This window comes from Salvelinus alpinus, chromosome 10, assembly GCF_045679555.1.
Source record: "Salvelinus alpinus chromosome 10, SLU_Salpinus.1, whole genome shotgun sequence".
Lineage (NCBI taxonomy): Eukaryota > Metazoa > Chordata > Actinopteri > Salmoniformes > Salmonidae > Salvelinus > Salvelinus alpinus.
In genome coordinates, this window is record NC_092095.1 from 3,367,479 (window position 1) to 3,392,549 (window position 25,071).

A 25,071-nucleotide genomic window follows, 5' to 3' on the forward strand; every position below is an offset into this window, starting at 1 on the left:
ATTGCTCCAACAGCGGACCAAGCTTTAATGCAGTTGGAGTCTGATTTTAGGATACTACAGGGGTCTCTTTTACAGCTTAAACTTGTTTTAAACGCTAAGAAAACAAATGTCATGTTTTTTTCTAGGTCTAAACTCTGTTAGAAACACGTTTGTAATCACTAGCTTGGATGGTACTCAAATCAATAAGGTCTCTGCATATAAATACTTAGGGGTATGGTTAGATGATAGGCTTTCTTTTAAAAAACATGTTACTGAATTGGGAAAAAAGCTCAAATTCAAGATAGGATTCCTTTACAGAAACAGGGCTTGTCTGTCTTCTGTAAATAGGAAAAAAATTGTGCAGGCTACTTTTATGTCCGTTTTAGATTATGGTGATATTATCTATATGCATGCATCGGCAAACACATTAAAACCACTGGATGCTATTTACCATTGTGCACTCAGGTTTATCACGGGTGATAGTTACAGAACTCATCACTGTATCCTATATCAACATGTGGGTTGGGTCTCTATCTGTGAGGCGAGAGCAACATGCTCTCTTGTTTATTTATAAAGCACTTCTTTTAAAACTACCTCCATATATATCATCATTCATTTCCACAAGATGTACTAATTTTAAAACCAGATCACAGATGTGGATTACATTAGAGACTCCTGCGGTCTCCACAGAGTTGGGTAGGACTGCCTTCAGTTCCTTTGCACCTTATTCATGGAACAAACTGCAGATCCAACTTAAGTTAGACACTCTGGTGTCCCTTGCCCATTTTAAAATGCTTATGGAGGATCAATATGATGTTGTCTGTGATTGTTTCTGTTGAATTGTGTATGTTTTGAAATGTTCTTGTCTGTATGTCTAAAACTGTACATGTAAACATGTTTACACAGGGCACAGCCATAAAAGAGATCCAGGTCTCAGTCTGTTTTCCCTGTTAAAATAAAGATTAAAAAAAAAAAAAAAAATAGGTGACGTTGTTGCTGGTGATGTCTGGTGAGGACCTGCCTTACAACAGGCCTACAAGCCCTCAGTCCAGCCTCTCTCAGCCTATTGCGGACAGTCTGAGCACTGATGGAGGGATTGTGCGTTCCTGGTGTAACTCGGGCAGTTGTTGCCATCCTGTACCTGTCCCGTAGACGTGATGTTCGGATGTACCAATCCTGCGCAGGTGTTGTTACACGTGGTCTGCCACTACGAGGACGATGAGCTGTCCGTCCTGTCTCCCTGTAGCGTTGTCTTAGGCGTCTCACAGTACAGACATAGCAATTTATTGCCCTGGTCACATCTGCAGTCCTCATGCCTCCTTGCAGCATACCTAAGGCACGTTCACGCAAATGAGCAGGGCCCCTGGGCATCTTTCTTTTTGTGTTTTTCAGAGTCAGTAGAAAGGCCTCTTTAGTGTCCTAAGTTTTCGTAACTGTGACCTTAATTGCCTACCGTCTGTAAGCTGTTAGTGTCTTAACGACCGTTCCACAGGTGCATGTTCATTAATTGTTGGGGGAAACACTGTTTAACCCTTTACAATGAAGATCTGTGAAGTTATTTGGATTTTTACGAATGATCTTTGAAAGACAGGGTCCTGAAAAAGGGACGTTTAGTTTAGAAGAATAAAGCTAACACAGCCAGGAATGAATTACTTTTTATTTTGTACATATCATGTGTTTGCAACAGTTGACAGAAGATGAATAGTGCAATAAAAATACCCAGAAGCCTTTACAAGTTATTTCATTGGTCACATTAAATGTACACAGTAGAAACCATCGAAACAAAAGTATTGCTTACTGTGACAATAACAAGCACGTACAGCACAGCCCCCTCTTTCTAACTTTTCCATTGAAATCCCTGGCTGGTCATTTCCTGTTAAGTCCTTGGGAATGTCATTCAGGTGGGTGAGGAGGGCCTCTCTAGCATGTTGTCTCTGCTGGTCTCAGTCACTCTTAAGTTGAGGTACCTGGTGGTCCTCTGTCAGGATCCTTCACTACTCTGACCTGTCACTATTGTACTTTACTGAACCCCTGGCTGTGGTCCCAGGCTTCACTCTGAGCTCTCTGCCAGCATCCTGGTGAAGAGTAGAGCAGCAGGTTCTTGGGTCAGGCTTCACTCTGAGCTCTCTGCCAGCATCCTGGTGAAGCGTAGAGCAGCAGGTTCTTGGGTCAGGCCTCACTCTGAGCTCTCTGCCAGCATCCTGGTGAAGAGTAGAGCAGCAGGTTCTTGGGTCAGGCTTCACTCTGAGCTCTCTGCCAGCATCCTGGTGAAGAGTAGAGCAGCAGGTTCTTGGGTCAGGCTTCACTCTGAGCTCTCTGCCAGCATCCTGGTGAAGAGTAGAGCAGCAGGTTCTTGGGTCAGGCTTCACTCTGAGCTCTCTGCCAGCATCCTGGTGAAGAGTAGAGCAGCAGGTTCTTGGGTCAGGCTTCACTCTGAGCTCTCTGCCAGCATCCTGGTGAAGAGTAGAGCAGCAGGTTCTTGGGTCAGGCTTCACTCTGAGCTCTCTGCCAGCATCCTGGTGAAGAGTAGAGCAGCAGGTTCTTGGGTCAGGCTTCACTCTGAGCTCTCTGCCAGCATCCTGGTGAAGAGTAGAGCAGCAGGTTCTTGGGTCAGGCTTCACTCTGAGCTCTCTGCCAGCATCCTGGTGAAGAGTAGAGCAGCAGGTTCTTGGGTCAGGCTTCACTCTGAGCTCTCTGCCAGCATCCTGGTGAAGAGTAGAGCAGCAGGTTCTTGGGTCAGGCTTCACTCTGAGCTCTCTGCCAGCATCCTGGTGAAGAGTAGAGCAGCAGGTTCTTGGGTCAGGCTTCACTCTGAGCTCTCTGCCAGCATCCTGGTGAAGAGTAGAGCAGCAGGTTCTTGGGTCAGGCTTCACTCTGAGCTCTCTGCCAGGATCCTGGTGAAGAGTAGAGCAGCAGGTTCCTGGGTCAGATTGTGGAGGCTGTAGGCATGGCCTGTTGGACAAGACAGGGAGGGGTCAGAAGACATGGCCTGTTGGACAAGACAGGGAGGGGGCAGAAGACATGGCCTGTTGGACAAGACAGGGAGGGGGTCAGAAGACATGGCTTGTTGGACAAGACAGGGAGGGGGCAGAAGACATGGCTTGTTGGACAAGACAGGGAGGGGGCAGAAGACATGGCCTGTTGGACAAGACAGGGAGGGGGCAGAAGACATGGCCTGTTGGACAAGACAGGGAGGGGGCAGAAGACATGGCCTGTTGGACAAGACAGGGAGGGGGCAGAAGACATGGCCTGTTGGACAACACAAAGAGGGGGTCAGAAGACATGGCCTGTTGGACAACACAAAGAGGGGGCAGAAGACATGGCCTGTTGGACAACACAAAGAGGGGGTCAGAAGACATGGCCTGTTGGACAAGACAGGGAGGGGGTCAGAAGACATGGCCTGTTGGACAAGACAGGGAGGGGTCAGAAGACATGGCCTGTTGGAGAAGACAGGGAGGGGTCAGAAGACATGGCCTGTTGGAGAAGACAGGGAGGGGGTCAGAAGACATGGCCTGTTGGACAAGACAAAGAGGGGTCAGAAGACATGGCCTGTCCTGGGTTAAAACTCACCACATGGGACCATGAAGGTCTGTCCTGGGTTATAATGGTTCTCTTTGCAACTGATCGTCACAGATACTGAGCTGGTTAGGAGGTTAAATACCTGGAACAACAACAACACAGCTGGTTAGGAGGTTATACACCTGGAACAACAACACAGCTGGTTAGGAGGTTATATACCTGGAACAACAACACAGCTGGTTAGGAGGTTATATACCTGGAACAACAACACAGCTGGTTAGGAGGTTATACACCTGGAACAACAACACAGCTGGTTAGGAGGTTATACACCTGGAACAACAACACAGCTGGTTAGGAGGTTATATACCTGGAACAACAACACAGCTGGTTAGGAGGTTATACACCTGGAACAACAACACACAGCTGGTTAGGAGGTTAAACACCTGGAACAACACAGCTGGTTAGGAGGTTATATACCTGGAACAACAACACAGCTGGTTAGGAGGTTATATACCTGGAACAACAACAACACAGCTGGTTAGGAGGTTAAATACCTGGAACAACACAGCTGGTTAGGAGGTTATACACCTGGAACAACAACACAGCTGGTTAGGAGGTTATATACCTGGAACAACACAGCTGGTTAGGAGGTTATATACCTGGAACAACACAGCTGGTTAGGAGGTTATACACCTGGAACAACAACAACACAGCTGGTTAGGAGGTTATATACCTGGAACAACAACAACACAGCTGGTTAGGAGGTTATATACCTGGAACAACAACAACACAGCTGGTTAGGAGGTTATATACCTGGAACAACAACAACACAGCTGGTTAGGAGGTTATACACCTGGAACAACAACAACACAGCTGGTTAGGAGGTTATACACCTGGAACAACAACACAGCTGGTTAGGAGGTTAAATACCTGGAACAACAACAACACAGCTGGTTAGGAGGTTAAATACCTGGAACAACAACAACACAGCTGGTTAGGAGGTTAAATACCTGGAACAACAACAACACAGCTGGTTAGGAGGTTATACACCTGGAACAACAACAACACAGCTGGTTAGGAGGTTAAATACCTGGAACAACAACACACAGCTGGTTAGGAGGTTAAATACCTGGAACAACACAGCTGGTTAGGAGGTTATACACCTGGAACAACAACACACAGCTGGTTAGGAGGTTATACACCTGGAACAACAACAACACAGCTGGTTAGGAGGTTATACACCTGGAACAACACAGCTGGTTAGGAGGTTATACACCTGGAACAACAACAACACAACTGGTTAGGAGGTTAAACACCTGGAACAACAACACAGCTGGTTAGGAGGTTATACACCTGGAACAACAACAACACAGCTGGTTAGGAGGTTAAATACCTGGAACAACAACAACACAGCTGGTTAGGAGGTTAAACACCTGGAACAACACACAGCTGGTTAGGAGGTTAAACACCTGGAACAACACACAGCTGGTTAGGAGGTTAAATACCTGGAACAACAACAACACAGCTGGTTAGGAGGTTAAACACCTGGAACAACAACACAGCTGGTTAGGAGGTTATACACCTGGAACAACAACAACACAGCTGGTTAGGAGGTTAAATACCTGGAACAACAACAACACAGCTGGTTAGGAGGTTAAACACCTGGAACAACACAGCTGGTTAGGAGTTTATCCTCTTGACGCCAGGGGTCAGAAGTTTTTATATATATATTTTTTTTTAAATAACGTTCCCAAGGTAAACGGACTATTTCTCAGGTCCAGATCGTAGAATATGCATATAATTTACAGATTAGGATAGAAAACACTCCAAAGTTTCTAAAACTGTCAAAATATTGTCTGTGAGTATAACAAAACTGATTCTGCAGTCGAAAACCTGAGAAAATCTAACCCGGAAGTGATATATATATATATATATATATTTTTTTTTTATCTGTGTTTCCTGGCCTGTCTTTCTTCCATTTAAAGGGGTATCAACCATATTCCTTTTCCAATGGCTTCCTCAGGCTGTGACCAGGCTTTAGACATAGTTTCAGGCTTTTATTTGGATTTTTTTCCCTCAAAAGTAGTCAGGTGTCCTCTGAATAGTTCCTGCGCGCGAGAGGGTAGCTCTCCATTTTCTTTCTCTTATTGAATAGGTTACGGTCCGGTTGAAATATTATCGATTATGTTTGTTAAAAACAACCTGAGGATTGATTATAAAAAACATTTGACATGTTTCTACGACCATTACGGATATTTTTTGGAATGTTCGTTGAACGGAACGAGGCTTTGGTTTTCTGAACATAACGCGCAACCCAATTTGTTATAAAAGTAATATTTATCGAACAAAAATAACATTTGTTGTGTAACTGGGAGTCTCGTGAGTGCAAACATCCGAAGATTATCAAAGGTAAGCGATTCATTTTATTGCTTTTCTGACTTTCCTGACCAAGCTAACCGAGCTAATATAAGGCTAACTGTTCTAGCATCGATTGATACACTCACAAAAGGATTTCTTTCTCTGTAAAGCATATTTTCAAAATCTGACAAGATAGGTGGATTAACAACAAGCTACGCTGTTTTGGTATATTTCACTTGTGATTGCATGATTATAAATAGTTTTAGTAATATTTTGCGCCCTACAATTAAGCGGTTGTTTAGGAAAATGATCCCGTAAAAGGGATCCGTGCGCAGAGAAGTTAACCTATGTTTGAACCGACCCAGCTATAACTCTGTGGAGATAAAATAAGACAGCGAGAGCCCCTCCAGGGTTTCCGTATCTGGGGCAGACTGGAACTGTCAGCTAAGTGGTAATAAACTGTGGTGAGACTCCAGGAGATAATCCAGATATAGTGTGTAATGTATGTGCGTTAGTGTGTTGGAATGGACTTTTGAAGCAGCTTTGTCCTTGTCGGAGAGGAGGAGAATAAACGCTATTGATTAATTTGATGGCTGGTCTTTGTCTATTTTATGCAAATAAGAACCGTACAAAATTCTTAGAAACGGACAGAGTGTTTGCTTTGTTATAATTAAATTGGTTAACGAACACATAGGAATATAATTCCTCTAACAGTTAGTGATTCATTTCATCTCTATTTCTGCTTTTTGTGACTCCTGTCTTTGGCTGGAAAAATGGCTGTGATTTTGCGGTGACCTAACATAATCGTTTGTGGTGCTTTCACTGTAAACCCTTTTTGAAATCAGACACTGTGGTGGGATTAACAAGAAGTGTATCTTTAAAATGGTGTGAAATACTTGTATGCTTGAGGAACTTTAATTATGAGATTTCTGTTGTTTTAATTTGGCACCCTGCACTGTCACTGGCTGTTGTCATATCGATCCCGTTATCGGGATTGCAGCCATAAGAAGTTAATGAGGGTCGGTTAGCCAGCATCTAGATTTTTTTTTTTTAAGTAGCGAAATGTGCATTCCTGTTTCAAATGGGCATTTCACAATATAAATCTAGATTTTTTTTTAAGTTCTCTCTGAATAAGCTTTGATGCACAATTAGAAGGTCTAAAGACCACATGTAAAATTATACCTAGGCTAAATATAAGCCTTCCACAACCATAAGACCCACTAATAATTACATTTATTTGATCAAAACCTTTTTTTTGCTATAATCACTATTCTGGCTTTCAAAATTCAATTGTGTTACAATTTTAACTAGAACAATGCACAATGCACATCCACTAATAATGACAAACATATTGCTGCAGGAATTATAGAAAATTAACACAGGTCTCATAATGCAATTTTTGAAAATGGTGCCGAAAGATGGGGCTGCCTCGCTTCTTGCTCTTAGGAAACTTGAGTATTTTTTTAATGTATTATTTCTTACAAATGTTCTTACAATGATAGCCCAGAATTATTACATACAACCGGGAAGAACTATTGGATATCAGAGCGGCGGTAACTCATCAGCACTAGAAGCATTAGGACTAGGAATACGACTTTCCCGAAGCAGATCCTTTGTTTGCACCCCCAAGTGCAATTGAACTGATTCCAGAAGCCGCCCCAAAACAATGCCGGCGAAGGAGAGGTTCTCAGAGTGGTATTCTAGTCTGATTTAGGAGGCGCGCACACCGCCACCGCTTCCGAGTATATTACTCGCTAATGTTCAGTCTCTGGATAATAAAATTGACAAGCTCAGGGTGCGGGTCTCTTTCCAGAGAGACATCAGTGATTGTAACATACTCTGCTTCACGGAAACATGACTCTCTCGTGATATACTGTCCGAATTGGTCCAGCCAGCTAGAAGAAGTGTGGGGTGTATGTTTCATGATTAATGACTCATGGTGTAATTGTGATAACATACAGGAACTCGAGTCCTTTTGTTCACCCGATCTAGAATATCTCACAATCAAAATGTTGACCGTATTATCTTCCAAGAGAATTCTCTTCGGTTATAGTCCCGGCCGTGTATATCCCCCCTCAAGCTGATACCAAGACTGCCCTCAAAGAACGGCACTGGACTTTATGAAAACTGGAAACCACATATCCTGAGGCTGCATTTATTGTAGCTAGAGATTTTAATAAAGTAAATTTGAGAGAAAGGATGCCGAAGTTCTATCAACACATTGACTGTAGTACTCACTGCCAAAACACTGGACCACTGTAGTACTCACACTGCCAAAACACTGGACCACTGTAGTACTCACACTGCCAAAACACTGGACCACTGTAGTACTCACACTGCCAAAACACTGGACCACTGTAGTACTCACACTGCCAAAACACTGGACCACTGTAGTACTCACACTGCCAAAACACTGGACCACTGTAGTACTCACACTGCCAAAACCCTGGACCACTGTAGTCCTCACACTGCCAAAACCCTGGACCACTGTAGTCCTCACACTGCCAAAACACTGGACCACTGTAGTCCTCACACTGCCAAAACACTGGACCACTGTAGTACTCACACTGCCAAAACACTGGACCACTGTAGTACTCACACTGCCAAAACACTGGACCACTGTAGTACTCACACTGCCAAAACACTGGACCACTGTAGTACTCACACTGCCAAAACACTGGACCACTGTAGTACTCACACTGCCAAAACACTGGACCACTGTAGTACTCACACTGCCAAAACCCTGGACCACTGTAGTACTCACACTGCCAAAACACTGGACCACTGTAGTACTCACACTGCCAAAACACTGGACCACTGTAGTACTCACACTGCCAAAACACTGGACCACTGTAGTACTCACACTGCCAAAACACTGGACCACTGTAGTACTCACACTGCCAAAACACTGGACCACTGTAGTACTCACACTGCCAAAACACTCGACCACTAAAGGTCAGGGTTACTCACAGTGGTAGCGCTGTGGTCCAGGGTTAAAGGTCAGGGTTACTCACAGTGGTAGCGCTGTGGTCCACCAGCAGAGGGTTAAAGGTCAGGGTTACTCACAGTGGTAGCGCTGTGGTCCACCAGCAGAGGTTTCTTCATGTAGGAGCCCAGCAAGATCGTTCCATTAGAGAAGGTTGCAGCCAGCAGGTCCATCTTGTAACCAAGAGCTCCGTCTCGATACGAGAACCACTGGAAATGATCTGGGCTGATCTGGCCTCCCTCTGATAACACAACACAGGACAACATCACACTATTGTTGACCTATTGCCCCATCTCTGTCTGTGTGTACGTACGTTTCCCAGTGGCAGGCCAGAGCAAAGCCATCCATTCTCTGAGGTTGGCCTTGTCCTCCAGCTGCAGTGTGATGGCTCTGAGAGGAGTAGCACAAAGCTCAGTCACAGCCTCAGGGACCGACAGCACGATGCCAGGAGGGACAGACTGATGGACAGACGGATGGGGCGTCACTCTGAATGACCGGACACCTGTCATGAAGAGGTCAGGGTTAGAGGTCAGGGTTAGAGGTCAGTGGAATAATAAGAAAGTAGTATATCAATAAAGGGATTGTAAAGTTTCTGGGTTGGCTCTGCAGTCATCTTGGAAACAGGTCTGTCCAACACATCTGTGCCTTCAGAGAGTATTCACACCCCTTGACTTTTTCCACATTTTGTTGTTACAGCCTGAATTGAAAATGAATTAAATAGAGATTTTTTTGTGTGTCACACAATACCCCATAATGTCAAAGTGGAACTATGTTTTTAGAACATTTTACAAATAAATTAAAAATGAAAAGCTGAAATGTCTTGCGTCAATAAGTATTCAACCCCTTTGTTATGACAAGCCATAATAAGTTCAGGAGTAACAATTTGCTAAATGAGTCACATAAATTGCATGGACTGACTGTGACGAAATAGTGTTTAACATGATTTTTGAATGACTACCTCATCTCTATACCCCACACATAACCATGAGGCCAATGGTGACGTTAGAGTTGAATGGCTGTGATAGGAGAAAACAGCATGAATCAACAACATTGTAGTAACTCCACAATACTAACCTAATTGAAATAGTGAAAAGAAGGAAGCCTGTACAGAATAACAAATATTCCAGAACATGCTTCCTGTTTGCAACAAGGCACTAAAGTAAAACTGCAAAATATCTGGTAAAGCAATTTACATTTGGTCCTGAATACAAAGTGTTATGTTTGGGGCAAATCCAAATACATTACAGAGTACCACACTCCATATGTTCAAGCATAGTGGTGGCTGCATCATGTTATGGGTATGCTTGTAATCGTTAAGGACTAGGGAGTTTTGCAAAAAAAAAAAAAATGGAATGGCACAAAGCACAGGCAAAATCCTATAGGAAATCCTGGTTCAGTCTGCCTTCCATCAGACACAGTGGTGAATTCACCTTTCAGCAAGACAATAACCTAAAACACAAGGTATACACTGGAGTTACTGACCAAGAAGACAGTGAATGTTCCTGAGTGGCCAAGTTATAGTATTGACTTAAATCTACTTGAAAATCTATGGCAAGACCTGAAAATGGTTGTCTAGCAATGATCAACAACCAATTTGACAGAGCTTGAAGAATTTAGAAAAGAAATGGGCAAATGATGCACAATCCAGGTGTGGAAATCTCTTAGAGACTTACCCAAAAAGACTCACAGCTGTAATATTTGCCAACGGTGCTTATACAAAGTATTGACTCAGAGGTGTGAGTACAAATGTAAATGATATATTTCTGCATTACATTTTCAATGAATTAGCAAACATTTGGAAAAACATATTTTCACTTTGTCATTATGGAGTACTGTGTGTGGAGGGGTGAATTCAGGCTGTAACACAACAAGGCAACGGGTACGAATACTTCCTGAAGGCGCTGTAGTTTAAATGTCTTACATCAAACTTCACTTAAAGTGCATTTAAAATCCCAACACACTTAAAACAATCAAATGGAAAGTCAAAGCAAACAGGAATCAGTTAAATAGAAGCAATACAAGCTCCATAGGACACACTAGGTTAGGACAACAAGCAGCTCCATAGGACACACTAGGTTAGGACAACCAGCAGCTCCATAGGACACACTAGGTTAGGACAACCAGCAGCTCCATAGGACACACTAGGTTAGGACAACCAGCAGCTCCATAGGACACACTAGGTTAGGACAACAACCAGCTCCATAGGACACACTAGGTTAGGACAACAAGGTCCATAGGACACACTAGGTTAGGACAACCAGCAGCTCCATAGGACACACTAGGTTAGGACAACAACCAGCTCCATAGGACACACTAGGTTAGGACAACAACCAGCTCCATAGGACACACTAGGTTAGGACAACAACCAGCTCCATAGGACACACTAGGTTAGGACAACAAGCAGCTCCATAGAACACACTAGGTTAGGACAACAAGCAGCTCCATAGGACACACTAGGTTAGGACAACAACCAGCTCCATAGGACACACTAGGTTAGGACAACCAGCAGCTCCATAGGACACACTAGGTTAGGACAACCAGCAGCTCCATAGGACACACTAGGTTAGGACAACCAGCAGCTCCATAGGACACACTAGGTTAGGACAACCAGCAGCTCCATAGGACACACTAGGTTAGGACAACCAGCAGCTCCATAGGACACACTAGGTTAAGACAACCAGCAGCTCCATAGGACACACTAGGTTAGGACAACCAGCAGCTCCATAGGACACACTAGGTTAGGACACCAAGCAGCTCCATAGGACACACTAGGTTAGGACACCCACCAGCTCCATAGGACACACTAGGTTAGGACACCAAGCAGCTCCATAGGACACACTAGGTTAGGACACCCACCAGCTCCATAGGACACACTAGGTTAGGACAACCAGCAGCTCCATAGGACACACTAGGTTAGGACAACAACCAGCAGCTCCATAGGACACACTAGGTTAGGACAACAACCAGCAGCTCCATAGGACACACTAGGTTAGGACAACAACCAGCTCCATAGGACACACTAGGTTAGGACACCAAGCAGCTCCATAGGACACACTAGGTTAGGACAACCAGCAGCTCCATAGGACACACTAGGTTAGGACAACCAGCAGCTCCATAGGACACACTAGGTTAGGAGACCAACCAGCTCCATAGGACACACTAGGTTAGGAGACCAACCAGCTCCATAGGACACACTAGGTTAGGAGACCAACCAGCTCCATAGGACACACTAGGTTAGGACACCAAGCAGCTCCATAGGACACACTAGGTTAGGACACCAAGCAGCTCCATAGGACACACTAGGTTAGGACACCCACCAGCTCCATAGGACACACTAGGTTAGGACACCCACCAGCTCCATAGGACACACTAGGTTAGGACACCCACCAGCTCCATAGGACACACTAGGTTAGGACACCCACCAGCTCCATAGGACACACTAGGTTAGGACACCCACCAGCTCCATAGGACACACTAGGTTAGGACACCCACCAGCTCCATAGGACACACTAGGTTAGGACACCCACCAGCTCCATAGGACACACTAGGTTAGGACACCCACCAGCTCCATAGGACACACTAGGTTAGGACACCCACCAGCTCCATAGGACACACTAGGTTAGGACACCAAGCAGCTCCATAGGACACACTAGGTTAGGACACCAAGCAGCTCCATAGGACACACTAGGTTAGGACACCAAGCAGCTCCATAGGACACACTAGGTTAGGACACCAAGCAGCTCCATAGGACACACTAGGTTAGGACAACAAGCAGCTCCATAGGACACACTAGGTTAGGACAACAAGCAGCTCCATAGGACACACTAGGTTAGGACAACAAGCAGCTCCATAGGACACACTAGGTTAGGACAACAAGCAGCTCCATAGGACACACTAGGTTAGGACAACAAGCAGCTCCATAGGACACACTAGGTTAGGACAACAAGCAGCTCCATAGGACACACTAGGTTAGGACAACAAGCAGCTCCATAGGACACACTAGGTTAGGACACCAACCAGCTCCATAGGACACACTAGGTTAGGACACCAACCAGCTCCATAGGACACACTAGGTTAGGACAACAAGCAGCTCCATAGGACACACTAGGTTAGGACACCAACCAGCTCCATAGGACACACTAGGTTAGGACACCAACCAGCTCCATAGGACACACTAGGTTAGGACAACAAGCAGCTCCATAGGACACACTAGGTTAGGACAACAAGCAGCTCCATAGGACACACTAGGTTAGGACAACAAGCAGCTCCATAGGACACACTAGGTTAGGACACCAAGCAGCTCCATAGGACACACTAGGTTAGGACACCAAGCAGCTCCATAGGACACACTAGGTTAGGACACCAACCAGCTCCATAGGACACACTAGGTTAGGACAACAACCAGCTCCATAGGACACACTAGGTTAGGACAACAACCAGCTCCATAGGACACACTAGGTTAGGACAACAAGCAGCTCCATAGGACACACTAGGTTAGGACAACAAGGTCCATAGGACACACTAGGTTAGGACAACAAGGTCCATAGGACAACAGGCACAAGGCTCTATACTTACAGAAGTCGTCATTCTCTTCATAATCCACCAGTTCAATCATGGAAGACGGTCCGCTTTTGAAACGTTTTAACCTGTTGACAAAAAGGAATGGATCTCCTGACAGTGTCATGGTGGACAACAGTCACTCATAACGTTGTTTAGGAAGAGAAGCAACAGTCACTCATAACGTTGCTTAGAAGAGAAGCAACAGTCACTCATAACGTTGCTTAGGAAGAGAAGCAACAGTCACTCATAACGTTGCTTAGAAAGAGAAGCAACAGTCACTCATAACGTTGCTTAGAAAGAGAAGCAACAGTCACTCATAACGTTGTTAGGACGAGAAGCAACAGTCACTCATAACGTTGCTTAGGACGAGAAGCAACAGTCACTCATAACGTTGCTTAGGACGAGAAGCAACAGTCACTCATAACGTTGTTTAGAAGAGCAGCAACAGTCACTCATAACGTTGTTTAGAAGAGAAGCAACAGTCACTCATAACGTTGTTTAGAAGAGAAGCAACAGTCACTCATAACGTTGTTTAGAAGAGAAGCAACAGTCACTCATAATGTTGTTTAGGAAGAGAAGCAACAGTCACTCATAATGTTGTTTAGGAAGAAAAGCAACAGTCACTCATAACGTTGCTTAGAAGAGAAGCAACAGTCACTCATAACGTTGCTTAGGAAGAGAAGCAACAGTCACTCATAACGTTGTTTAGAAGAGAAGCAGTCAGACAGAAATACACTATATATATATATATATACAGCAGTATGTGGAAACCCCTTCAAATTAGTGGAATTGGCTATTTCAGCCACACCCGTTGCTGACAAGTGTATAAAATTGGACTCTGGAGCAGCAGAAACCTGCTCTCTGGAGTGATGAATCACGGACTAATCTGGGTTTGGCGGATGCCAGAAGAACGCTACCTGTCCCAATGCACAGTGCCAACTGTAAAGTTTGGTGGGGGAGGAATAATGGTCTGGGGCTGTTTTTCATAGTTCGGCTAGACCCCTTAGTTCCAGTGAATCTTAACGCTACAGCATACAATGACATTCTAGATGATTCTGTGCTTCCAACTTTGTGGCAACAGTTTGGAGAAGGCCCTTTCCTTTTTCAGCATGACAATGCCCCCGTGCACAAAGCGATGTCCTGGGGCGGCAGGTAGCCTAGTGGTTAGAGCGTTGGACTTGTAACCGAAAGGTTGCAAGATCAAATCCCTGAGCTGACAAGGTAATAATCTGCCATTCTGCCCCTGAACAAGGCAGTTAACCCACTGTTCCTTGGCCGTCATTGAAAACTTGCCTAGTTAAATAAAAGGTCAAATACCATTTAAATATTTTTTTTTAAACGATGTTTAGAAACAACAGTCAGACATACAAGTATTGAGAAGAGAAACAGTCAAAAGTGAAAGGTGTTTAGATGAAAAGCAACAGTCAGACAATGGTGTTTAGAAGCAACATTGTTGAGAAGAGAAGCAACAGAAGTAACAGTGTTTAGAAGGAAAGGTGTTGAGAAGCAAAAGTCAGAAGTAACGTGTTGAGAAGCAACAGTCAGAAGTAACATGCTGAGAAGCAACAGTCAGAAGCAACAGTTAGAACTAACAGTGTTGAGAAGCAGCAGTCAGAAGCAACGTGTTGAGAAGCACCAAAGGTGGCCAGAGAGCGCTTGACCGTCTTGGGAGTGGAGAGGTCCTTCCTCTTCAGGGGGGTATGAACTCCTCCAAGTCGAGTTGAGGAGGCTGTGTTGCCATTCTGAGGGGGTCCCAGGAACTTACTTCTCTCCACCTTGCGTGTTTTTGGGTTAGGCTGGGGTTGTTGAGGGACTGAAGAGGTGCTGTCAGCGTTCTCTGGGGGGTTGTTGGGGACACACCAGTTCCATGGAGCTTTCCTCCTGCTGCTGCGTTTCTCTGGAGCCTCCCTGGCCTGATGCCACTGCCTGCTGGGGGTAACGGTAGTGGGGTAGGCATCACTCCTGCTGGGGGTAACGGTAGTGGGGTAGGCATCACTCCTGCTGGGGGTAATGGTAGTGGGGAAGACATCAGTCCTGCTGGGGATAATGGTAGCAGAGTGGGGGGTAATGTCACTCTGGGGTTTACACTTGGGAGTGCAGGTATAGATCCAGGCAAACACCTTTTCACCTGAGAAGAGACACAAGCAGAACACAAAATCACCACATATTTAAATAACAGCTATTTGAGATGACAGAGTACATATTTTGTATTTGACTAAGTTTGATTTATGAGTGAGCTATATCCACTTGAAGGAAATGAATGGTGTTAGTATGAAGCCTTACTTGGGGTGAGTGTATGCTGTCTGAGAGGGCTGGGCATGGGACTGAGCCCCCCCATCTCCTGTTGCTCCTCCTGCTGCTCTGCCGTAGAGGCCTCATCCTCCTCTTCTCTCTGACCTTCAGGCCTCGCTGGCTCCTCTCTACTGGTCGTCTTCTGCTTCTTAGGTCTGACCCTCTTGGGCTTCTCTGCTTTATGCTCTGCAGTCTGATTGGACCAGGGTTTATTCTCTGTGGTCAGATTGGACGAGGGTTTCTTCTTTGCGTTCTGATTAAACAAGGGTCTGGATGTCCCCTCCTCTTGCCCTGACTCCACAGGGGAATATCTTGCTGGTTTAGTTTCCTGTTTATTGTGTTTGGACTTGTTGGCTGTGTGTGTGTCGTCTGTCTCTGTGACCTGTGTGTTGACAGGGCTGTTGAGCCACCAAGGACCAGGCTTGATCCTCTTCCTCTTCCCTGCTAACTGGGTTAGCTGGCCGGCCTGGGAGGAGTCAGCCTCACCTGTAGGGGAGGGGCCAACCTCCTTGGCTTTACGATTGGCTGGAACCTTGACTCGTCTCTGTCCTGACGGTGCCAACTGTAGAACTGTGGAGAAAGACAACATTACATCTAGCCTAGATTTTTATGTGCACTACATTTTTCCATAGCTTTTTTTGTGAATGTTTTTATTTTGTTGTTTTAATTGTTGAGAGCAAAACATACAGTCAAAGTCAGAAGTTTACATACACCGTAGCCCAAAAAAATCTAACTCAGTTTTTCACAATTCCTGACATTTAATCCTAGTAAAAATTCCCTGTTTTAGGCCAGTTAGGATCACCACTTTATTTTAAGAATGTGAAATGTCAAAATAATAGTAGACAATCATTTATTTCAGCATTTATTTATTTCATCACATTCCCAGTAGGTCAGAAGTTTGCATACACGCAATTAGTATTTGGTAGCATTGCCTTTAAATTGTTCAACTTGGGTCAAATGTTTTGGGTAGCCTTCCACAAGTTGGGTGAATTTTGGCCCATTCCTCCTGACAGAGCTGGTTTAACTGAGTCAGGTTTGTAGGCCTTGCTAGCATACGCTTTTTCATTTTTTCCCCCAGAATTGTCTATAGGATTGAGGTCAGGGCTTTGTGATGGCCACTCCAATACCTTGACTTTGTTGTCCTTAAGCCATTTTGCAACAACTTTGGAAGTATGCTTGGGGTCATGGTCGAAATGGGTCTTCCAAATGGACAAAGCTTTAACTTCCTGACTGATGTCTTGAGATGTTGCTTCAATATATCCACCTAATTTTCCAGCCTCATGATGCCATCTATTTTGTGAAGTGCACCAGTACCTCCTGCAGCAAAGCAGCCCCACAACATGATGCTGCCACCCCCGTGCTTCACGGTTGGGATGGTGTTCTTCGGCTTGCAAGCATCCCCCTTTTTCCTCCAAACATAACGATGGTCATTATGGCCAAACAGTTCTATATTTGTTTCATCAGACCAGAGGACATTTCTTCAAAAAGTACAATCTTTGTCCCCATGTGCAGTTGCAAACCGTAGTCTGGCCATGAAATACATCAACAAATACACCTCCAATTGACTCAAATGATGTCAATTAGCCTATCAGAAGCTTCTAAAGCCATGACAATTTTCTGGAATTTTCCAAGCTGTTTAAAGCCACAGTCAACTTAGTGTATGTAAACTTCTGACCCCCTGGAATTGTGATACAGTGAATTATAAGTGAAATAATATGTCTAAACAATTGTTGGAAAAATTACTTGTGTCACGCACAAAGTAGATGTCTTAACCGACTTGCCAAAACCATAGCCTGTTAACAAGAAATTTGTGGAGTGGTTGAAAAACAAGTTTTAATGTCTCCAACCTAAGTGTATGTAAACTTCCGACTTCAACTGTATTTTTATACCTACATAGGCATGATACAACTTGCACTTGTGATGAACATTATAGTCAAAGAAACCATTGTGATGTGTGATATCAGCTGTCAGGGGATCTTACCTGGTGAAACATCCTGGTCTGCAGCAGCTTCACACTCCTCCTCCATGACGACGGGCTCCTGCCCAGCTCCAGCTGACAGTCTCATCGTCTTCCCAGACTGCCGGCCTCGTCCTCGGCTCGTCTTGGGGTTCACCTTGTAACCTTGGAATTTAGAGATTCTGAGAACTTTCTTTTCTGTTTTGGTGCGGGCTTTTGATTGGCTGGGTTTAGGCTTGGCCCCTCCTCCTGGTTCCAGGTCACCTGCTGTCGTTGGTTCAGATAACGGGTTGTTGACTTTCTTCTTCTGGTCTTGTTCTATGTGGTCTGCCTCGACAGGCCCATCACCCTGGGGACTAGAGTCCCTCTTCTTCCTGGCTATAGACTTGGTGAGGACAGGTATGAGGGAGGAGCCTCCAGTAGCATTCTTCTCTTTAGTTTTCACGTCAGCTGTCCTTTCTGATCTCAGCTTGGCTGTATCCTTCTCTGATTGGCTGGCCTTGGTGAGTGTGTCAGCTGAGGCGTCGTTACTGCTGTGTGATTGGTCCTTCTGCTGCGGTCGAGGTGTGGCCCTGTTGGGGTCAGTCTTCCAGCGAAGGGAGAACCAGGAAGGACCATCGTCCTCCAGGATCAGGAAGTCATCCTCCAGATCGGTGAGAGGAGCTTCTCTCACTGGAGACGCCAGGGCTTTCCTAGGGCTGAACAGAAACACAGCATTAACCCTTTCCTAGGGCTGAACAGAAACACAGCATTAACCCTTTCCTAGGGCTGAACAGAAACACAGCATTAACCCTTTCCTAGGGCTGAACAGAAACACAGCATTAACCCTTTCCTAGGGCTGAACAGAAACACAGCATTAACCCTTTCCTAGGGCTGAACAGAAACACAGCATTAACCCTTTCCTAGGGCTGAACAGAAACACAGCATTAACCCTTTCCTAGGGCTGAACAGAAACACAGCATTAACCCTTTCCTAGGGCTGAACTTGTGAGAAGGTGGGAATGGCCCATAGACACTTAAGGGACAGGTATGATGAGTGCGTTTCATTTGGTGACCTCAGAGGACAGGAAACACACATGGCTATATCTCTGAATATGTACATTTCTCAATTATGAGGTTTGCATCTAATTCTTGTATAAAATGAATGAGTAAAGATGAAACTATTTGTGAAATGATGTAATATGATGTTAAACCTTTAATGTGAAATAATTGTATGGTGTAATGGAACAGCCCTTTTCTACTGTTACAAATAAAAACCCCTCCTGAGGAAATCCTCTTCAGACCACGCGTACCTCGATGGACACTGAGGGGGCACAGGTTGGGTTAAGACCACAAAAACCTCAGTATAAGCAAAGGTTGTAATGGTTGTTGAATTCCTAACCATACCACGTGGAGCATTGGCTACACGGCGGGAAATGGTTCAACTCTGAAATGGTTAAATCCCGACAGAGTAAGAGCAAATCTTAGATACTAATTACTAGTCTGCAGCTAGAAATTATGTCAACCTGGGATGCGAAAACCAACAACCACCGAAACATCTATTCTATGAGAACATTTCTGAATGGTACTCTGAAGTATCCATTCTAACCACGAAAGCAGAGAGAGACACTCGGATGAAATCTCCAACAGAAGGACTGACGATTCCAACAGAGATCACGACGACACACTGGGCGAAAATATATATATTGATTGAAATTATTCCCAAATGAGTGAGCGTTCATGTGCAAAGCATTATCATTTCAATTAATATAATTATCAACTGTGTAGTGACTCCTTATGTCTTTCCCGCCTTTTTCAGTCCACACCCACTTCCCTTTGTCCACCAAGCCGTCCTATTGGCTTAGCCCACTAGGGAACCTCCCCTATCATTTCCTTGTAACCATAGCTACTGTTTGTTTGTTTATGCATTTCTGTGATTATTTAGTTAGTAAATAAATGATTATGACGATTGATTAAGACTGGGTTCGTGCAGAAACAATTTATGACGTTTGGAATGAGACTAACGTGAGGTAAAGAATAATTCATTAATTAGAAGACTAATTGATCAGATATTAAAATATCTGAAGAGTTATATTAGGAAAATTACAACTTTGTAATCTGAAGATTTTCCTTGGTGCCCCGACTTCCTAGTTAATTACATTTACATGATTAGATTAATCACGTAATAATAATTACAAAGAATTGATTTGATAAACAGTCTTCACTTTGATGATGCCAAAGACACGACATATTAATAACATGTTCAACTACTTAAGACATTGGCTCAAATCTAGGTTGTGCCTTTATTTTTCAGAGACAATTAACAACGAAGGAAAACATTTTCACTTCTCTCATTGACTTCTCAAATCCCAAACTCCAGCCTGGTATGCTTCGCAAGCGTTCCCAGAAGTCTCGTGATGTTGGGCCTTTGGGTTTAGAAACAGGGAGGGCCACTTCTGTGGACATTGTACACAGGGCAGTTCTAGCCATTCATTCAGTTAAATGAAGACAATAGATGTGGACTCACCAAGCAGGATTGGACTGACCTGCCTCTCTCAGCTTCTGGAGGAAGGAGGAAGGGGCTTTCCTTTCCTGTACTGCCTCCTCCTCTGGTGGTTGGGCCAGACGCTTCTTCTCTGGTGGTTGGGCCAGACGCTTCTTCTCTGGTGGTTGGGCCAGACGCTTCTTCTCTGGTGGTTGGGCCAGACGCTTCTTCTCTGGTGGCTGGGCCAGACGCTTCTTCTCTGGTGGCTGGGCCAGACGCTTCTTCTCTGGTGGCTGGGCCAGACGCTTCTTCTCTGGTGGTTGGGCCAGACTCTTCTTCCCTGGTGGTTGGGCCAGACTCTTCTTCCCTGGTGGTTGGGCCAGACTCTTCTTCCCTGGTGCTGGTTGTTCTTTGGGTTCTACTGCTGGATACGGGCTTGTTTGGGGAGGCTCTTCTGGCTCTGTCTCTATGCTGCACAAGGACAGAGTCAACTTCCTGGAAAATGAACACAATAGGGATGTGACAAATTGAAAATTATCTTAACATTTAAACTGCCATTTTATCCAGTTTGTTAAAAAAATAAGAAAGTGATACAATTCCACATGAATTCACAATGCAGAATATAGTCCTACTGTGTATGACCACTAGGGTACAATGAAGTTCAATCTACCACAGTCCTAGATACAGTAGGCTACTGGTAGTCTCCTGTCATTTGATATTATGAGACAAAAACACACTACCTAGCAATGATTCATGAGAAAAATAGTTTGAGAGCTTGCACTTTGAACTTGCAGAGTAATTATTGTCCAATTTCTCCACTAAGGCCATCATGGCATCTTGTAGTCTGGTTGTTGATATGCCATGAGGGTATTGAAGACAACGTCCTCTACCATTGACAATGGCTGCATATCAATTGCAGTCATTTCTGGAATCAGCGCTGTGCTTCTCACTCCCATATCACACTTGTTTAGTGGTCTAATGTCTGTTGTTGGGGGCCTGCCGCCAGCAACGGTTTGTGTCTCACGGTGCGTCCCTTTCAGATGGCTCAGCATTGCATCTGTACTACCATTACTGTACCTCAATTTCACTTCTCAAAGTATTGCCATTTGCCAGACAGGACTTTCCTGCTGTCGCTTGCCTTTCTCTGCCATTTTCCCAACTTAACGAAGATGACATGCGGAGCGTTATATAACTGTGGCATATAATTGTAAAGATATATATATATATATATATCTCCTCCTAACATAACAACATTGTTGCGTTGGGTATGTTCATCTGTTTATTTTCCCTTTATGATGATCAGGACCTGTTAGTAATAGTTTTGTGAACATTTACATTCACCATCCCAATTTCATTTCAATGTTTAACATTTAAATGTTCACACAACTAGAACAGAATAAGAGATTCTAGAACACCTTCCTTGGAATACACAGATAAAACACAAAGGTCTGCTCTAAACCATCAACCCACCCTAACCCAGCCGCACCCCAACCCAGCCGCACCCCAACCCAGCCGCACCCCCAACCCAGCCGCACCCCAACCCAGCCGTACCCCAACCCAGCCGCACCCCAACCCAGCCGTACCCCCAACCCAGCCGCACCCCAACCCAGCCGCACCCCAACCCAGCCGTACCCCCAACCCAGCCGTACCCCCAACCCAGCCGCACCCCAACCCAGCCGCACCCCAACCCAGCCGTACCCCAACCCAGCCGCACCCCAACCCAGCCGCACCCCAACCCAGCCGCACCCCAACCCAGCCGCACCCCAACCCAGCCGTACCCCCAACCCAGCCGTACCCCCAACCCAGCCGTACCCCCAACCCAGCCGCACCCCCAACCCAGCCGTACCCCCAACCCAGCCGCACCCCAACCCAGCCGCACCCCAACCCAGCCGTACCCCCAACCCAGCCGCACCCCAACCCAGCCGTACCCCAACCCAGCCGTACCCCCAACCCAGCCGTACCCCCAACCCAGCCGTACCCCCAACCCAGCCGTACCCCCAACCCAGCCGCACCCCAACCCAGCCGTACCCACAACCCAGCCGTACCCACAACCCAGCCGTACCCCAACCCAGCCGCACCCCAACCCAGCCGTACCCCAACCCAGCCGCACCCCAACCAAGGTCTCCTGTCCTGTGTTAGCACTGATCTGATTATTATGAACTATAATAGGTAGAGACAAAATGGCCCAACAAAGCCAGGATATGGGATTAAGATCAGTCTACAGAGCCTCCATACTGAACCAGTCCAGTAGACTGACCAAGGTGTCTCTTCCTTCTTCGGCATACTGTGAACTGGCGTCTTTTGTTTGCTGACAGAAAACCGACAGGGAGGAGAGTCCAGCACTGCATCATATCCCCTGGAGAAGAGGAAAAACACCAGGGGGTTATAGAAGAAGAGGGAACACCAGGGGGTTATAGAAGAACAGGGACCACCAGGGGGTTATAGAAGAAGGGGAAACACCAGGGGGTTATAGAAGAAGAGGGAACACCAGGGGGTTATAGAAGAAGAGGGAACACCAGGGGGTTAAAGAAGAAGGGGAAACACCAGGGGGTTATAGAAGAAGAGGGAACACCAGGGGGTTATAGAAGAAGAGGGAACACCAGGGGGTTAAAGAAGAAGGGGAAACACCAGGGGGTTATAGAAAAAGAGGGAACACCAGGGGGTTATAGAAGAAGAGGGAACACCAGGGGGTTATAGAAGAAGAGGGAACACCAGGGGGTTAAAGAAGAAGAGGGAACACCAGGGGGTTAAAGAAGAAGAGGGAACACCCGGGGGAGGGGGGGGTATAGAAGAAGAAGGAACACCGGGGGGGGGGGTATAGAAGAAGAGGAAAAACCAGGGGGGTATAGAAGAAGAGGAAACACCAGGGGGTTATAGAAGAAGGGGAAACACCAGGGGGTTATAGAAGAAGGGGAAACACCAGGGGGGTATAGAAGAAGAGGAAACACCAGGGGGTTATAGAAGAAGAGGGAACACCAGGGGGTTATAGAAGGGGAAACACCAGGGGGGTATAGAAGAAGAGGGAACACCGGGGGGTTATAGAAGAAGAGGGAACACCAGGGGGTTAAAGAAGAAGAGGGAACACCGGGGGGGGGGGGTATAGAAGAGGGAACACCGGGGGGTTATAGAAGGGGAAACACCAGGGGGGTATAGAAGAAGAGGGAACACCGGGGGGTTATAGAAGGGGAAACACCAGGGGGGTATAGAAGAAGAGGGAACACCAGGGGGTTATAGAAGAAGAGGGAACACCAGGGGGTTAAAGAAGAAGAGGGAACACCAGGGGGGTATAGAAGAAGAGGAAACACCAGGGGGTTATAGAAGAAGAGGAAACACCGGGGGGGGGGGTATAGAAGAAGGGGAAACACCGGGGGGGGGGGTATAGAAGAAGAGGGAACACCGGGGGGGGGGGGGGTATAGAAGAAGAGGGAACACCGGGGGGGGGGGGGGTATAGAAGAAGAGGGAACACCGGGGGGGGGGGGGTATAGAAGAAGAGGGAACACCGGGGGGGGGGGGTATAGAAGAAGAGGGAACACCGGGGGGGGGGGTATAGAAGAAGAGGGAACACCGGGGGGGGGGTATAGAAGAAGAGGGAACACCAGGGGGGTATAGAAGAAGAGGGAACACCAGGGGGGTATAGAAGAAGAGGGAACACCAGGGGGGTATAGAAGAAGAGGGAACACCAGGGGGGTATAGAAGAAGAGGGAACACCAGGGGGGTATAGAAGAAGAGGGAACACCAGGGGGGTATAGAAGAAGAGGGAACACCAGGGGGGTATAGAAGAAGAGGGAACACCAGGGGGGTATAGAAGAAGAGGGAACACCAGGGGGGTATAGAAGAAGAGGGAACACCAGGGGGGTATAGAAGAAGAGGGAACACCAGGGGGGTATAGAAGAAGAGGGAACACCAGGGGGGTATAGAAGAAGAGGGAACACCAGGGGGGTATAGAAGAAGAGGGAACACCAGGGGGGTATAGAAGAAGGGGGAACACCAGGGGGTTATAGAAGGGGGAACACCAGGGGGTTATAGAAGAAGGGGGAACACCAGGGGGTTATAGAAGAAGGGGGAACACCAGGGGGGTACAGAAGAAGAGGGACCACCAGGGGGGGTACAGAAGAAGAGGGACCACCAGGGGGGGTACAGAAGAAGAGGGACCACCAGGGGGGGTACAGAAGAAGAGGGACCACCAGGGGGTTATAGAAGAAGAGGGACCACCAGGGGGTTATAGAAGAAGAGGGACCACCAGGGGGTTATAGAAGAAGAGGGACCACCAGGGGGTTATAGAAGAAGAGGGACCACCAGGGGGTTATAGAAGAAGAGGGACCACCAGGGGGTTATAGAAGAAGAGGGACCACCAGGGGGTTATAGAAGAAGAGGGACCACCAGGGGGTTATAGAAGAAGAGGGACCACCAGGGGGTTATAGAAGAAGAGGGACCACCAGGGGGTTATAGAAGAAGAGGGAACACCAGGGGGTTATAGAAGGGGAAACACCAGGGGGGGTTATAGAAGGGGAAACACCAGGGGGGTATAGAAGAAGGGGGAACACCAGGGGGGTATAGAAGAAGGGGGAACACCAGGGGGGTATAGAAGAAGAGGGAACACCAGGGGGGGAATAGAAGGAACATCAGCGAAGCGTAGAGGAATCAAACTTTCCCCCTATTTGAATCAATATAACACGTCTACAACAAGACTAAAAACAACAAACTCCTTGTCAAGCGTTCCATATCAGTATCGAGTTGGGATGCATCTTACCCATCTGCTGCCTGTCCGTTGCACTGTGGTGTCAGGGCAGTGATAGGCTGCTTTACAGGGCCGTGGTCATCATCATCATCACAGATCAAGATCAATGGAGAGGCTGTTCTGTCCTTGTCCTCGTCCCTCTCCTGCCGCTTTATGGGGCTGGAGGTCTTGATGGGAGCGTGCTTTTTAAATGGGCTCTCTACCTCAGCCAAGGAAAA

The 25,071-nt window shown here is 46.2% G+C and overlaps 1 protein-coding gene across 8 annotated transcripts in view; it reads right to left on the bottom strand.

The window, feature by feature from the left end:
- Positions 1–1,622: 1,622 nt before the first annotated feature.
- The window catches only part of LOC139531455 (triadin-like), a 56,753-nt gene continuing 33,304 nt past the window's right edge, over positions 1,623–25,071 (bottom strand). The window contains exons 6-16 of one of the 8 annotated variants that reach the window (XM_071327911.1): positions 24,866–25,052; positions 22,372–22,470; positions 20,157–20,585; positions 17,676–18,349; positions 15,686–16,264; positions 15,263–15,530; positions 13,418–13,488; positions 9,156–9,344; positions 8,923–9,083; positions 3,550–3,640; positions 1,623–2,931 (exon numbers count right to left, since the gene is read on the bottom strand). In XM_071327911.1, coding sequence (XP_071184012.1) covers positions 2,849–2,931; positions 3,550–3,640; positions 8,923–9,083; positions 9,156–9,344; positions 13,418–13,488; positions 15,263–15,530; positions 15,686–16,264; positions 17,676–18,349; positions 20,157–20,585; positions 22,372–22,470; positions 24,866–25,052 — 2,831 coding nt within the window. In that variant the 3' untranslated portion in view covers positions 1,623–2,848. The other 7 variants (XM_071327910.1, XM_071327912.1, XM_071327917.1 and 4 more) reach the window with 7 other exon arrangements.